Below are 12493 nucleotides of genomic sequence, written 5' to 3'. Positions count from 1 at the left end.
ACGGTATACCCCACCTATCTGGCCGGGCCTCCCCAGCCACTCTGGTGGTTTCCAACAGAATATTAAAAACACAATAAAACATTAAAAACATCCCTAAACAGGGCTGCCTTCAGATGCCTTCTAAAAGTCAGATAGTTGTTTATTTCCTTGACATCTGATGGGAGGGCGTTCCACAGGGCAGGCACCACTACCGAGAAGGCCTTTTGCCTGGTTCCCTGTAACCTTACTTCTCGCAATGAGGGAACCGCCAGAAGGCCCTCAGAGCTGGACCTCAGTGTCCGGGCAGAACGATGGGGGTGAAGACACTCCTTCAGGTATACTGGGCCGAGGCCATTTATATAAAACCTTTTTATTTGCAGAAGCATTTTAAAATACTGACTTTTTAGAAAAGCCACCTCATCTTTCATCAAGAGTTCATACTATGTGAGTAAAGGGACCCCTGACCATTAGGTCCAGTCGCGGACTACTCTGGGGTTGCGGCGCTCATCTTGCTTTACTGGCTGAGGGAGCCGGCGTACAGCTTCCGGGTCATGTGGCCAGCATGACTAAGCCACTTCTGGCGAACTAGAGCAGCTCACGGAAACACCATTTACCTTCCCACCAGAGTGGTACCTATTTATCTACTTGCACTTTGACATGCTTTCGAACTGCTAGGCGGGCAAGAGCTGGGACTGAGCAACAGGAGCTCACCCCGTCGTGGGGATTCGAACTGCCGACCTTCCGATCGGCAAGCCCTACGCTCTGTGGTTTAACCCACAGCGCCACTGAAGCTACATTTTGGCAGATCTGTGCGTGGCCACTTTGGGTGTTACTTTGTATGGTGAATCCTTCTGTTTACGTGACGTTGGGTAGATCCCTTTGTTCGGAATCATTGTTGACTTTTACCAGTTCAAGAATAGCAAGATGCTGAGGAATCTTGTTTCCTAAGTTTTTTGTTTGTTTGTTTCTTTTATTACATGGCTGAGGATGACTCTGCTAATCCATGCCAGGAGTCAGGAGAGCCATATCTTTCTCCCTGAAATTGGCAGCTCTGCTTCACTGCAGTGAAATGCTCTCTAAAGTTTTTGGGTCTACTGTTATGTCTTTGCTGTGGAATAATGCAGCAGCTGAAAAGTGTTACACTGAATTTGAAAATACACAGGAATTTTATAGGAAAACTCAATTTAAAACAGGAGTTGGCTTGAATGTAGCTTCATTGCTGCTGGATTTTTTCCCCATGCAGCCATGTGATAAGCTGGGTTGTAGCACTGCATTGCACAGTGAAGTGATTTTTAGAACATCTTTACTGTTCTGGATATCTGATGTTCAGCCAGGTTTGTACAACCAGGTTCACGTGTGGCTGCATGTGTTTCTTTGCAAAGCTTGCAAGTAGTGGCCACTGTGGTAAATGGTTATCTGTTGGTACTTATTTATTTGTTGATGGCGATAGCAAAGCTTTATCTTGCTCCTGCAGTCATAGCCTCGAGACACATTTCCCCTCATGTTGGTACCTGCCAAGGTGAGTTTAGTGAAGTTGTACTAGGTCAGGCATAGGAAACCTATGTACCGCCAGGTGTTATTGGACTACAGCTGCCACCATCCCTTTGGCTGATAGGAGTTGGCAAGATTTGGAGGACCACTGTGCTAGATTAACAGTGAGTATGAGGCAAAGTTAGGGCTAGCAGGATAGTGGGGAAGGGTTTATTTTGCTTGGGATGTGCTGTGTCGTAATGAAATGTTGGCTAAGTTGTGGTTACATTAGGACAGAGATGCCACTTGGTGCATTTGTTTGCAAGGCTCTTTCACCTTATTTTTATGAGAACTTGCACAATGGACAGTACCCAACTAAACAATTTCACTACTGCAAGCATTTTTAGCTGTGCAGTAAGAGCTTCTCCACCCTCCGCCCTAAATTTGCTCTGGTGGGTTGAGGGAAGCTCTGGAACAGATTTAGAGATGGTGTAGGGAGAAGAGGAAATGCAAGAAATCCTAGTGGAACTGGATTTCCATTTCTGCCCAGCTTGTTGTCATATGAAATGCTTCTGACAATCAAAGCAGTACACATACCTGTTTTTCTTCTCTACAATTTTCTCTATACAAATTAATCACTTAAAGTGCACTGCCATATATAAAAAATGGTTGACAATTAGTTCCCTGTCCTGATATAATGGACTTGACAGGTATGTCTTCAGGACAGCCATTTCTGTTGTGGGAGGGATATTACTGCTGCTACTACTACTACTACTAATAATAATAATAATTTCCAGTGGTTTTGAAAGGCTGGGAGTTTGAAAACAACTGAGGGAACAGCTGTTTCAAGACCTTTGTCACCCTTTCCTCTTTCTTCATAATTATACATATTTGTATAGGATCTTGGCTATTTGTGATGTAGTGATTAGAGGCCAGCGATGGTAGCTAGAATTTCCCAGAGAACCAACATTTTATCTTAGAGACAGGGCCTGCTATATCTCTTTTATACAAAGCAGAGATGGTATGTTGCTGTGGCAGCTCAGTCATTTACACCCTCCGGCTAGCATAGCAGGCCAACAGCAGGTGTGAATTGTCAGGTCAACAGCAGCTTCAAATATCTGGATGGCTGTGTCATGAAAGACGGGAGGAAGCTTATTTTCTCCTCCTTCAGAGGGTAGAACCTGAACCAACAGTTACAAATTGCAAGAAAGGAGATTCTGACATAACATTCGGAAGAACTTTCTCATGGTAAGAGCTGTTTGACAGTGGAATGCACTACCTCAGAAGGTGATGGTCCCTCCTTCATTGGAGAGTTTTTAAACAGAGGTTGGATGGCCATCTGTCAGGGATGCTTTAGCTGTGATTGCTGCATCACAGGAGGTTGGACTAGATGACCCTTGGGCTCCCTTCAAACTCTGCATTAATTCCTCCAACTCTGTAATGTGTGCAGAGAATGGCTTCACATATTACCTGTTCCAGCATTTACTTTGATTTCTGAGTATGTATGTATCCTTTAATAATCAAGTGTCTCTTCTTTTGCCAGGCATATGCATTTTTCAGTGTCATAATCCATAGTCCTGAGGCAGCCAGCCATGCATACATTTTTAGGGAATGCACAGAGAAAAATCCTAGTAATGTGGTAGGTTGCCTAAGACCTGGATGGAAACCCTGGCATCAGTGTGGATTAATTGTGTGAAACTTTCTGCTGTCTTTGTCAAAGCTAACTTTTATTCAAAATCACGCAAGAAGGGCAGGCCACTTGTCTTTACCTTGTTAAATACAAGGGTTGGCTCTCAAGCTCTCAGCAGCAATACACACTCCTGTGTACATGTGTGGTGACATTTCTTTCTGTCTTCTCTTTGCAGCTGCCAAATTTTAATGTGCTGAGTCATTCCCCAATGTCTGATGCCTCCATCACCTTTGAATGCAAGCCACAGTCCCCTTTTGCTGACAGCACAGATCAGGAAGATTTGCATGACCTGGTGACAATCTCCGACTTGGCCAGCGTGAGCCTGGCCCAGAAGGACCAGCAGGATGTGGTGCCTGTTGAGGTGCCCGATGAGATTGTGCAGAACATGGTGACATCCCTTAATGGGATGCAGGACGACAGGGGTGGGGGCACTGGGGTGAAGAAGAAACGGAAGAAAAAAGAGCTGCGGCAGCAGGAACCAGGGGGTGAAAGAGAAGCCAAACCAAAGAGAAAGAGAGAGCCTAAGGAACCAAAAGAACCCAAAAAGCCCAAGGAGCCTAAGAAGGCCAAGGAGCCCAAGCAGGAGGGGGCGAAGAAACCCAGAAAGCCTCGGGAGCCCAAAGTCCCAAAGGAGCCTAAAGAGAAGAAGAGCAACTCGGAGTCTCCCCCCAAAGCCAGACCCAAGAAGACCAGGTGGGTGTTTGCTCAGTTCATGTTACCCTTTGTTTGATTCCCCTGCAGCCATTTTTCTCTCTGCTTTGCTTTGGCCTGAATGTTGTGGGTGGTTTTTAGGAACAGGCTATTATGTCTACACTTCTCTATACCACAAAGCATAGTGCATCCCAGAGGACTACAGAATGAAACACCCTTGAGCTAAAACCTGTAATGTGCTGGTGAGCAAGTTCATAGTTTTGTATATGTCAAATGCAGTCAATAGACTCACTTTTTTGCAGCTCCTGTCCCTCCCCCCCCCCCCCCCAGAATTGAGTCCCACCGCTTATAGGAGAATGGCTCAGATGTTGATAGGAAACAAATTGCTTAATGCTGTTGTGGAATAAAGGCAGCTTGGTGATTTTGGCAAAATGGGATGGAGAGCCTATTTGGTTTGTTGATGTTTCTGTGCTAGAGGGACTGGATATTTAAAAGTATGTTTTCACTTTGGGGTTTCATAAAATTAGTACCTAGCAAAAGCATTATTAATCATATTTATAGTAATTTGTTCAGAACCATGTGTCTGCCTTCTCAGTATGGTTGTTAAAACTGCAAGAGCTCCCATTTCTGTGCCAGCGTGGAAGCGTAATTTGTTTTCGTTGAACGCGGTTAAAATTATTGTTCCCTACTTAGATTTATCTAAGGCTCCTGTCAAATGTAGCCACAGTGGTATGGGAGTGCTATGAAGTGATCCCATAGTTGGTCAGGTGGAGAAAAACCATGTGATTGGCCTTGCCCATATTGTAGTGTCTGCATTTGTCTTGGAATTGTTTTCATATATTTTAATTGTTTTGTTATCTGTATTCATCACCCTGGAGTCCTTTGGGAGGCAGGGAAGGATATACATGTAGTTAAAAGTGATAATTCACACACAGCCTAAACCTAAATGGGCTCACACAACTTGGAAACTGCCCCTGTGCCTCTCTGACTGCATGAAATGGGGACCTAAATCTCAAGTTCTGACTGCCTTCTGCAGTAATACTTGGTGTTTGAGGTTGGGCACTTTCCCCCTTCTTCTTTTCCTTTGATGTCACATACCTCCCCCCCTCCAATGTCACATACTTTGGTTTGAGAAGAAAAGTAAGTAAATGGTTGCAGTAAATAGGAGGTGGCTTAATTGAAATCTGTCTGTGGTGGGAGTTTCTATAGAAAAATCCCCAAGTATAAATGAGGCAAGAATTTTGACCTCTTAGTAGCTTTATTCATCCTTGTTGGTGGACAAAGTGGAACTGAATGTGGGAATAGGGGAGGGTGGGGGGAATCGCAAGTCCTAGTTCATCAGTGACAGAGTCAGAAATAGAACCCATTCCCCTCCTTAAGATATCACGTGACATGGGTTTCCTAGAATACAGCTCGTTTTCCTCAAAATGACATGTGATTGTTTTTCTATGTCTGTTGTAGTGCTGGACCATAATAAACGAGGGTGCATGTCTTAGGGTTCTTTGTGTTGCTGCCTGAACTAATTTCTTTAATTACGAGCTGGTCAGGAGAGAAGGGCTGATCTCCCTTGAGAGTGTCCTTAATTGAAGATAGGCGTAGGTAATGTCTCCTGCCTTTGTTGCTCTCTCTCCCTTTGATTTGGCTAAAAGCTTTCACAGAGTCACTTGCTTTAAGAATCCAGGGGTGAAGTCTCCACTCCCCAGCAATCCATGCTTTCCCTGGGGTTATGGTTGGACTTGTGCAGGTAAACAAAGGACAAGCACCAGGCTAATCTGAAAGCGAACTAATTATCCCAGCATGTGATTATTTTTGCGTTCACTCAAAACCTGTGGAAGTGTTCAACATTCATTTGCCACCTGGGCTGAAGATTTGACTTGCTGTTCTTTAGTGGTCAGGAGCATGACACATTAGATAGAGAATTCTGTGTGGATTTCATCATGCTTGAAAAGAAAAATCAGTTTATGTAAAATCATGTTTTTTATCACACCTCAGTGTGGCATTGGGATGGTGCAGTTCTATGGCTGAAGCTAAGCCAGCCTGACCCTATATAAGCCTTCTGGCTAACAGACCGCAAGAACTATCATGTACCCCACCTTGAACAGCTGGACTGAGAAGTGGGCAGTCAGCAGCACTGGAGGAGATAAATATCCAGACACCAGCATAATGGCTATTCCTTAGCTAGAACCTACTGAACTTGGATACCATGAGCTAGAGACCCTTGAATTAACACCTCCAGTCAACAACCTCTGGGCCTGCACCCTCCCAAAGGACCTGTCCTCATCTTCACCAGAGACACTATGTGTCTCCATGTCACTCATTCTGGAGGGAATTGAGGTGTGCTAGGCTTGAGGCCAAAGGACTCAAAAACATCGCTTTAGGAAGGGGCAGAGCCTGGGAGGTTGTGATCTGGTCCTGGAGGAATGAAAGGCTTCAGTTTGCAGACTCTCTTGGAACTCTCCAAGGTCCTGCATCTTTGGGCCTACCTTGTCCCTATTTGTCCTGTGGAATTCTTGTTAAGGACCTCAAAAGTGTAGGAAAAAAATAAATTACTTTTACCAGGTGCCATAAGATTGACTTTAGCGATCAATTTTAAAGGGGTTTTAAAATGAGAGAAATGCCCACCCAGGTAGGGTAACAGTGGGAGAGGAGTGCAAAAAGGAGAAGAGTTTTAGAATGTTAAATTCACCAGGGGGTGGGTTTCTTGTCAACGACACTCGTGACTGCCACATATTATGTTGCTCTTCATAATTTGTGGACTTGAGCCACAGCTAGGAGCAACTTGCTTGTGACGAAAGGGTCATTCTTGCTACTTAGATTCTCAATAAGGATTCAAGTCCATTGGTCCTGTCACAAGACATTTTAAAAAGAAGATAGCAGGGAAGCATTCTTTCTGAAGTGACAGTATAAAACATGCATGCAAATGGAGCAATCGCTGCAAATTCTCTAAGCGGCTGGTAATCGTGGCATAATCTCCTCTAAATTATTTCTAATCACAGTTAGCTCCAGCATTCATGAATGGAACCGTTGTTAATTGTGACTGCAAAATCAATGTCTGGGGACTTGCTACTGAAGCAGAAGCTACAGCATCGGTGCATTTCCAGAGCTTCTGGTTCGTTCACAGGCATGTGGTTGCGTCGCAACTGCCTGAAAAAGCTGTTGGCAAGAATTATTTTTTTGCACAACCTCCAGCTAACAGCAATTTCCCATGAAACAGGGGCAGGAAGGTTCAGCGGAAACATGGTTTTAAAATAGACAAAGAAAGATAAACCAAAGCAAACCATTTCTTGTTAAAGGAGTGGCAAAAGCAAAAATAAACTAGATGAAAACAGTCCTGAGTAAGGACTAATACACTTGAAATGTGATTTCTGTGGTCCCTGTGGATGTCTTATTCCTGTCCACACACCCCTCCCCGCTCGACCTGGTAAATTGGTACAACTCTCTTGATTTGTATATGCTGGTACCAGATATGTGAAACTGATCTGGTATTTGCCTGGTGCCTCTGAGTGCTTTGCAGAGACCAATGCACTGGAAGTAAGCATCATTGATAGAGAAAGGACATTAAACCGTGAACATGAAACTCAGCTGTGTTTTGGGTTATGTTTAAAAAAGTTATGTGTTTGAAGTTTGTCAACTTTTAATTTGAGAAACATCATAGGGAATTTGGCTTGAACTGTGCCTGATTGTGCATTGTCTGGTTTGCTGGTGGTGGAGGCATAAATTGATGGGGCCAGTTATGGGGGCTACTCCCCCCCCCATTTACAATAGTCTCACTGGCTACCAGTCCATTCCTGGGCACAATTCAAAGTGTTAGCTGTTACCTACAAAGCCTTACACATCTTGGAATTAGGCTGTCTGAAAGGTTAGGTTTTTCTATATGATGCTGTCCAGGTTTTAAGATTCTCGAAGAGAGGTCCTTCTGTCAGTCCTGCTAACATCAGAACCACACTTGGTGGACCTTAAGAGAGGACCTTCTTGATGGCTGCTGTAGAACTCCTTGCCAAGGGAGGTCTGGCTATTCCCAACTCTTAGTGACCTCCTGCTGGTAGGCAAGAAGATTTTTATTTAGACAGGACCTGCACTCATAAGCCAACTATTGTAAATATGTTTAAATTGGTTCGAAGTGGTTGTTTTTCTTGGTGTTTTACCTGACTTGTTTTTGTATTTTAATGTTGTTTTTGTTGTATTTTATTGCATTTGTATTGTTAGCCACCTTGAGCACCATCTGATGCATGAAAACAACTGGAAAGGGCTGGGTTAAGCTGTAGCAGAGGAAAACAAGGCACAAGAAAGTAGCAAAACCAAAGAATTCTGCTCCTTTTGGCCACTGGCTGAATCTCTAATGGTCCAAGCAACTGGAACAGGCCCTCATCAGATTCTTAAAACTTTGAGTGTTGCTGGAACCAAATTTCCAAAACTCCAGCAAATAAAGGTTATCCATTGTATTCCTGCTATCATGGTGTGCTCCTCCCTACTCCCCAATTATTTGAAGGTCTGCACTGTATATTATATGAGGCTCTTTTAGAAGCTATGCAGGTTTCATGTTGCACCAAGGTCTACTAGGAAGGAGAAAATATGATGCTTAATTCCCCATCTCTGGAACTGCAACTGCTAGCTGTTACCCAGTTCTGTCTCTGTCCTTAGGTGAAGCACACAGTTACCTTGGCAGGTGGAGAACAGGAATAAAGAAAAAACTAAGCAGTTATAATATTATCAGAGGTAGAGATCAATTTTAGTTGGTATGCTAGGTTAAAAAAAAAAAGTCAACAGAAACAAAATTGGGTAGCTTTATCCTAGCAGTTAGAGGGAATAACCTCTCCGATAACGAAACCCGCTTCGCAATTTTTACTACCTAGCCTGATGAAGAGCTGTGGGGAACTGAAAAGCTTGCCATTATTTTGTGACATTTCAGTTGACCTAATAAAGGTATTGACATAATGTGGATTTTGGATACATGGAATGGATGATTTACTGAATGACTTACTCTGGCTGCCCACTTTTTTAACACAGGCACTTTTGAGGCTGCTTTTTCATTAACAAGACATAAAAAAAAATGCTGTGCAGTGAAATGTCTCTGTATTTGCTTGCTATAGTATTTTTCTCCTTTTCGTGTTGAAAAGATTTTGCAAACATCTTTTGCTTACTTGTTCCTGGAAAGGGAGAAAGTGTAACCTGATTCCGCCAGCAAGACCAGTCAGTTTGTAATTCAATTAACACAGCTCTTGTGCTGTGCGTGTATCTCCTCCTTTAAAAATGACAAGACCCTACCATCTGGCCATGCATCCAAGATACAACTGGTATGAAGAGAATGCTCTCCTCTCAACTTTTCCCTCTACTCTTGCAATTGCTGACCTTACCTGAGTCAGAGGTACCCTGGACAGCTCCATGCTCAGGCTGAATACTTCATATGAGCAGAGCTCAGATGTTGCTTCAGCAGCTACCTGACTCTCTTTGTCCAAAGAACACCCAACTGTCATGTGACATCATCAACCTCTCCCCCACCCCCATTGGTTTTTTTAAAATTGTTTGGAAGCCCAGAGAACGGTTCTGTTTAATTTGACACTGAACAGGCGTTCATGTAATGCTAAACCAAAACATGGCTTGATTCAGATGTGGTTTTTGGGAAGAACATAACTGCCATTGGAAGAGAACCATCCAAAGGCATGGTTTTGTGTGTGACCCTTTTGATCCTGACTGAAAACGACCAAGTACTCTCAAAGGAATAGTGGCACAAAGGGAGACACATTTTAGGGAGGCATTTTGGGCAGAAACACAAATTATTACACCAAGCAAATTATTACACCAAGCTGATGTCCTTCAAAATGTACCTGCAATTTCATATTCCTCTGACACTACTCATTTATATCTGCAGCACGGAGCAAGGACCAACTCCTGTTGAGAAGAAAAAAAAAGGGAAAAGGAAAAATGACACTTCAGTGGACAGCCTTGAGCTGGATCAAAGCCTCCTTTCACTGTCTGGGCAGAGCCCTGAGGAGTCTGCTGAATCAGCTGACAGCCAGGTATGCTTGGGCTTCTCACCTTTATGGGCATGGGAGGCTCTGTCTTGAGAAAGAATGACTGCTATCATTGGGATTCTGTGTGTGACTCTTCAGGTATATGGCCAGTTGCTGTTCCAGTAATGTTCCTCCTATTTAGTTGGAGAGCTCATTTTTTAATCATACGTTCCTTACAATGTGAGTCCCAAAGGATACATCTTGATAGCAGTTTGTGCCCAAAACCAGAAGTGTGGGAATTTGCCAAACTGTGTATGTCCAAAATGCAAAGGCCTTGTTTTTTAATACTACATGACCCCTTACCCTCATGGATAGCCTGGTCTGTACTGATCTTGTGCCTGACCCTGCTTGTGCTGGAGAGCGGTAGGAATCTATATAGTATAGAATTGATTATTCAGTATAGTGAAATATAGGGGGATGTGCTGTGCGTGTATCTCTTCCTTTAAAAATGACAAGACCCTACCATCTGGCCATGCATCCAAGATACAACTGGTATGAAGAGAATGCTCTCCTCTCAACTTCTCCCTCTACTCTTGCAATTGCTGACCTTACCTGAGTCACAGGTACCCTGGACAGCTCCATGCTCAGGCTGAATACTTCATATGAGCAGAGCTCAGATGTTGCTTCAGCAGCTACCACCCTCAGACCGAGCCTTAAATAGGAACTGCAGCTCTGTCTCTGTAGCTAGCACTGCTTTTGCTGAGAGGAGCACTGTGATCAATTTGCTTCTTAACAGACCCAATAAGATTATGGGTCAAGAAAAGCTGGAGACGCAAAGAGGAGATAAAGGATGCTGAAGGGGATGTTCTGTTAAATCAGTGATTTGTGAATTCAACAGGGAGTTTGCTTGGAGAGTATTTGCAGCATGAAGGAAGTGATGGTTTACTCAAGGGCAGCTCCAGGGAAGACACAGAACAGCAAAGTGATTCTGTGGAGTGAGCTGAATTGTGCTTAGAGCTTCCCAAACAGAAAGGGCATTTGCCTCCCTTTCCTTTGCTTGTCTATGGAGACACTGCCTATGGAGTTAGTGAAGATTTCCAGGAGCATATGGTGTTGAAATCAGAAGGATACTTGCTGTTGGAAGGAAACAACTGAAGTGAAGGACATGAGGTTTTAGATATACTTGACTAAGTGCAGATTCTCAGCCACCAGAGTAAGTCATTACCTGCCTTGTGGTTTGCTTTGTGCTGGTTTTCTTTCTGGGATTTATGGGGCCTTTCAACATGCACAGGGCTGCGAAAGAGCAGATTCCCCTGTCTTGTGGTGTACAGCACCCAGGACCAGAGGTAGTGAGGTTAAAGAGTTGGCTCCAGATTTATTATTGGTGTAAGATGCTTGAAATGATGGTCATGGCAGATAGCAATGGCAGAAAAGTTGTCCCTTAAATTGAATGGAAAACATAATGTACCTCTGCACAGTTTTTTGCAGCTTTATTAGCTACACCACATAGCATCAAATAGAATTGGATGCATCACTCCCCTAAAACTTTGGATGAGAGATTGAATGGGAGGACCCTTGTTATTTGCATTGGTGAACGTTAGCAAGGAAGAAGCAGAGATTTTACAATTGCTGTATACTTGAACATGTATGACAGACTGAGATACATGAATAGTTCTATGGAATAGTAAGGTGTGATATCTTTGAAAAAAATCACAAAATAGTGTACTGGTGGAGGGCTGGTTTTTGCTATATTACATTTGTCCTCTTGCGTGTAAATTAAATAAATAAAAATGACCGTGTGGTTAGAGGGGGCATTTGACTCTGTCCTTCAAACGACTGCTTAGTTCATCCTCCCAGTGCCCTAGTTTTGCAAGGGCTGGGAGAGTACCAGCCAAGCTCTGAGTCCTGTCCCTGCTCTCTGTATTAGCTGGGCAAGTGCCAGATCTGAGTCAGGAAATTAGGTGTGCATCTCCTCTTATCGGAGCTTCTGTTTGATGCACAGAAGCGCCGCTCTGGCCGCCAGGTGAAGCGCAGGAAGTACAACGAAGACCTGGATTTCAAGGTGGTGGATGATGATGGTGAAACAATTGCTGTTCTGGGAGCTGGTCGGGCTTCTGCTCTCTCTGCGTCTACCTTGGCCTGGCAGGCAGAGGTAAGGCTGGGGCTGTTGAGGAAACAAGGTTTGCTTCTTTGCATCCAAATATCATTTTCTGATCAGGAGGAGAAATGTAATAGGAACATGACATGTGGGACGTCTGGGTTAATATTGGCAAAAGTCTGAGAGCAGAGGCACGTATATGCTGGTGCTATGGCCATATCATTGAGGGTTCAAGAACATGGAACATGCTATGTATAAGTAACCAAAACATGTAAACTAACATCACTTCTTAAGCTCCCAGTTTGTTTCCAGTGGTGGTCTGAATAGGGCCTGATGTGTTACTTTTTAATACAAACAAAACAAAAACGGTTACATGGATTTGATGTGCTGTACTGCCACACCACAGCCTCCTTTAGCTGGGTGGTGTGGTGGCTCCTGCTTCTGCTACCTGAGGCAGCTTCCTCACCCCACTGACCTCATGGGCGGCCCGGCCCTACATGAGCAGAATTACTATGGAACATCCTTCATTAACCTGGTGCCCTCCACATGTTTTGGATGACGTCAGGCTGATGAGAGTTGGAGTCCTGGAGGGTGCCAGGTTGATGAAGCCTGACATACACATTTGCCTGTCTTTTAATTCCAGAAGAGGCCTTG

The 12493-nt window shown here is 43.9% G+C and overlaps 1 protein-coding gene across 9 annotated transcripts in view; it reads left to right on the top strand.

Moving 5' to 3' along the window:
- The window catches only part of CHD6 (chromodomain helicase DNA binding protein 6), a 113591-nt gene that overhangs the window by 54374 nt on the left and 46724 nt on the right, over nt 1-12493 (top strand). For all 9 annotated transcript variants that reach the window (XM_083508355.1, XM_083508354.1, XM_083508353.1 and 6 more), the window contains 3 exons: nt 3315-3832; nt 9660-9807; nt 11744-11893. In XM_083508355.1, the coding sequence (XP_083364481.1) occupies nt 3315-3832; nt 9660-9807; nt 11744-11893 (816 nt within the window). The remainder of the gene's footprint in view (nt 1-3314; nt 3833-9659; nt 9808-11743; nt 11894-12493) is intronic.

This window comes from Podarcis liolepis (assembly GCF_965112155.1).
Source record: "Podarcis liolepis genome assembly, chromosome: 6".
In the NCBI taxonomy this organism is placed as follows: domain Eukaryota; kingdom Metazoa; phylum Chordata; class Lepidosauria; order Squamata; family Lacertidae; genus Podarcis; species Podarcis liolepis.
This window is presented reverse-complemented; position numbering and strand designations above follow the sequence as displayed.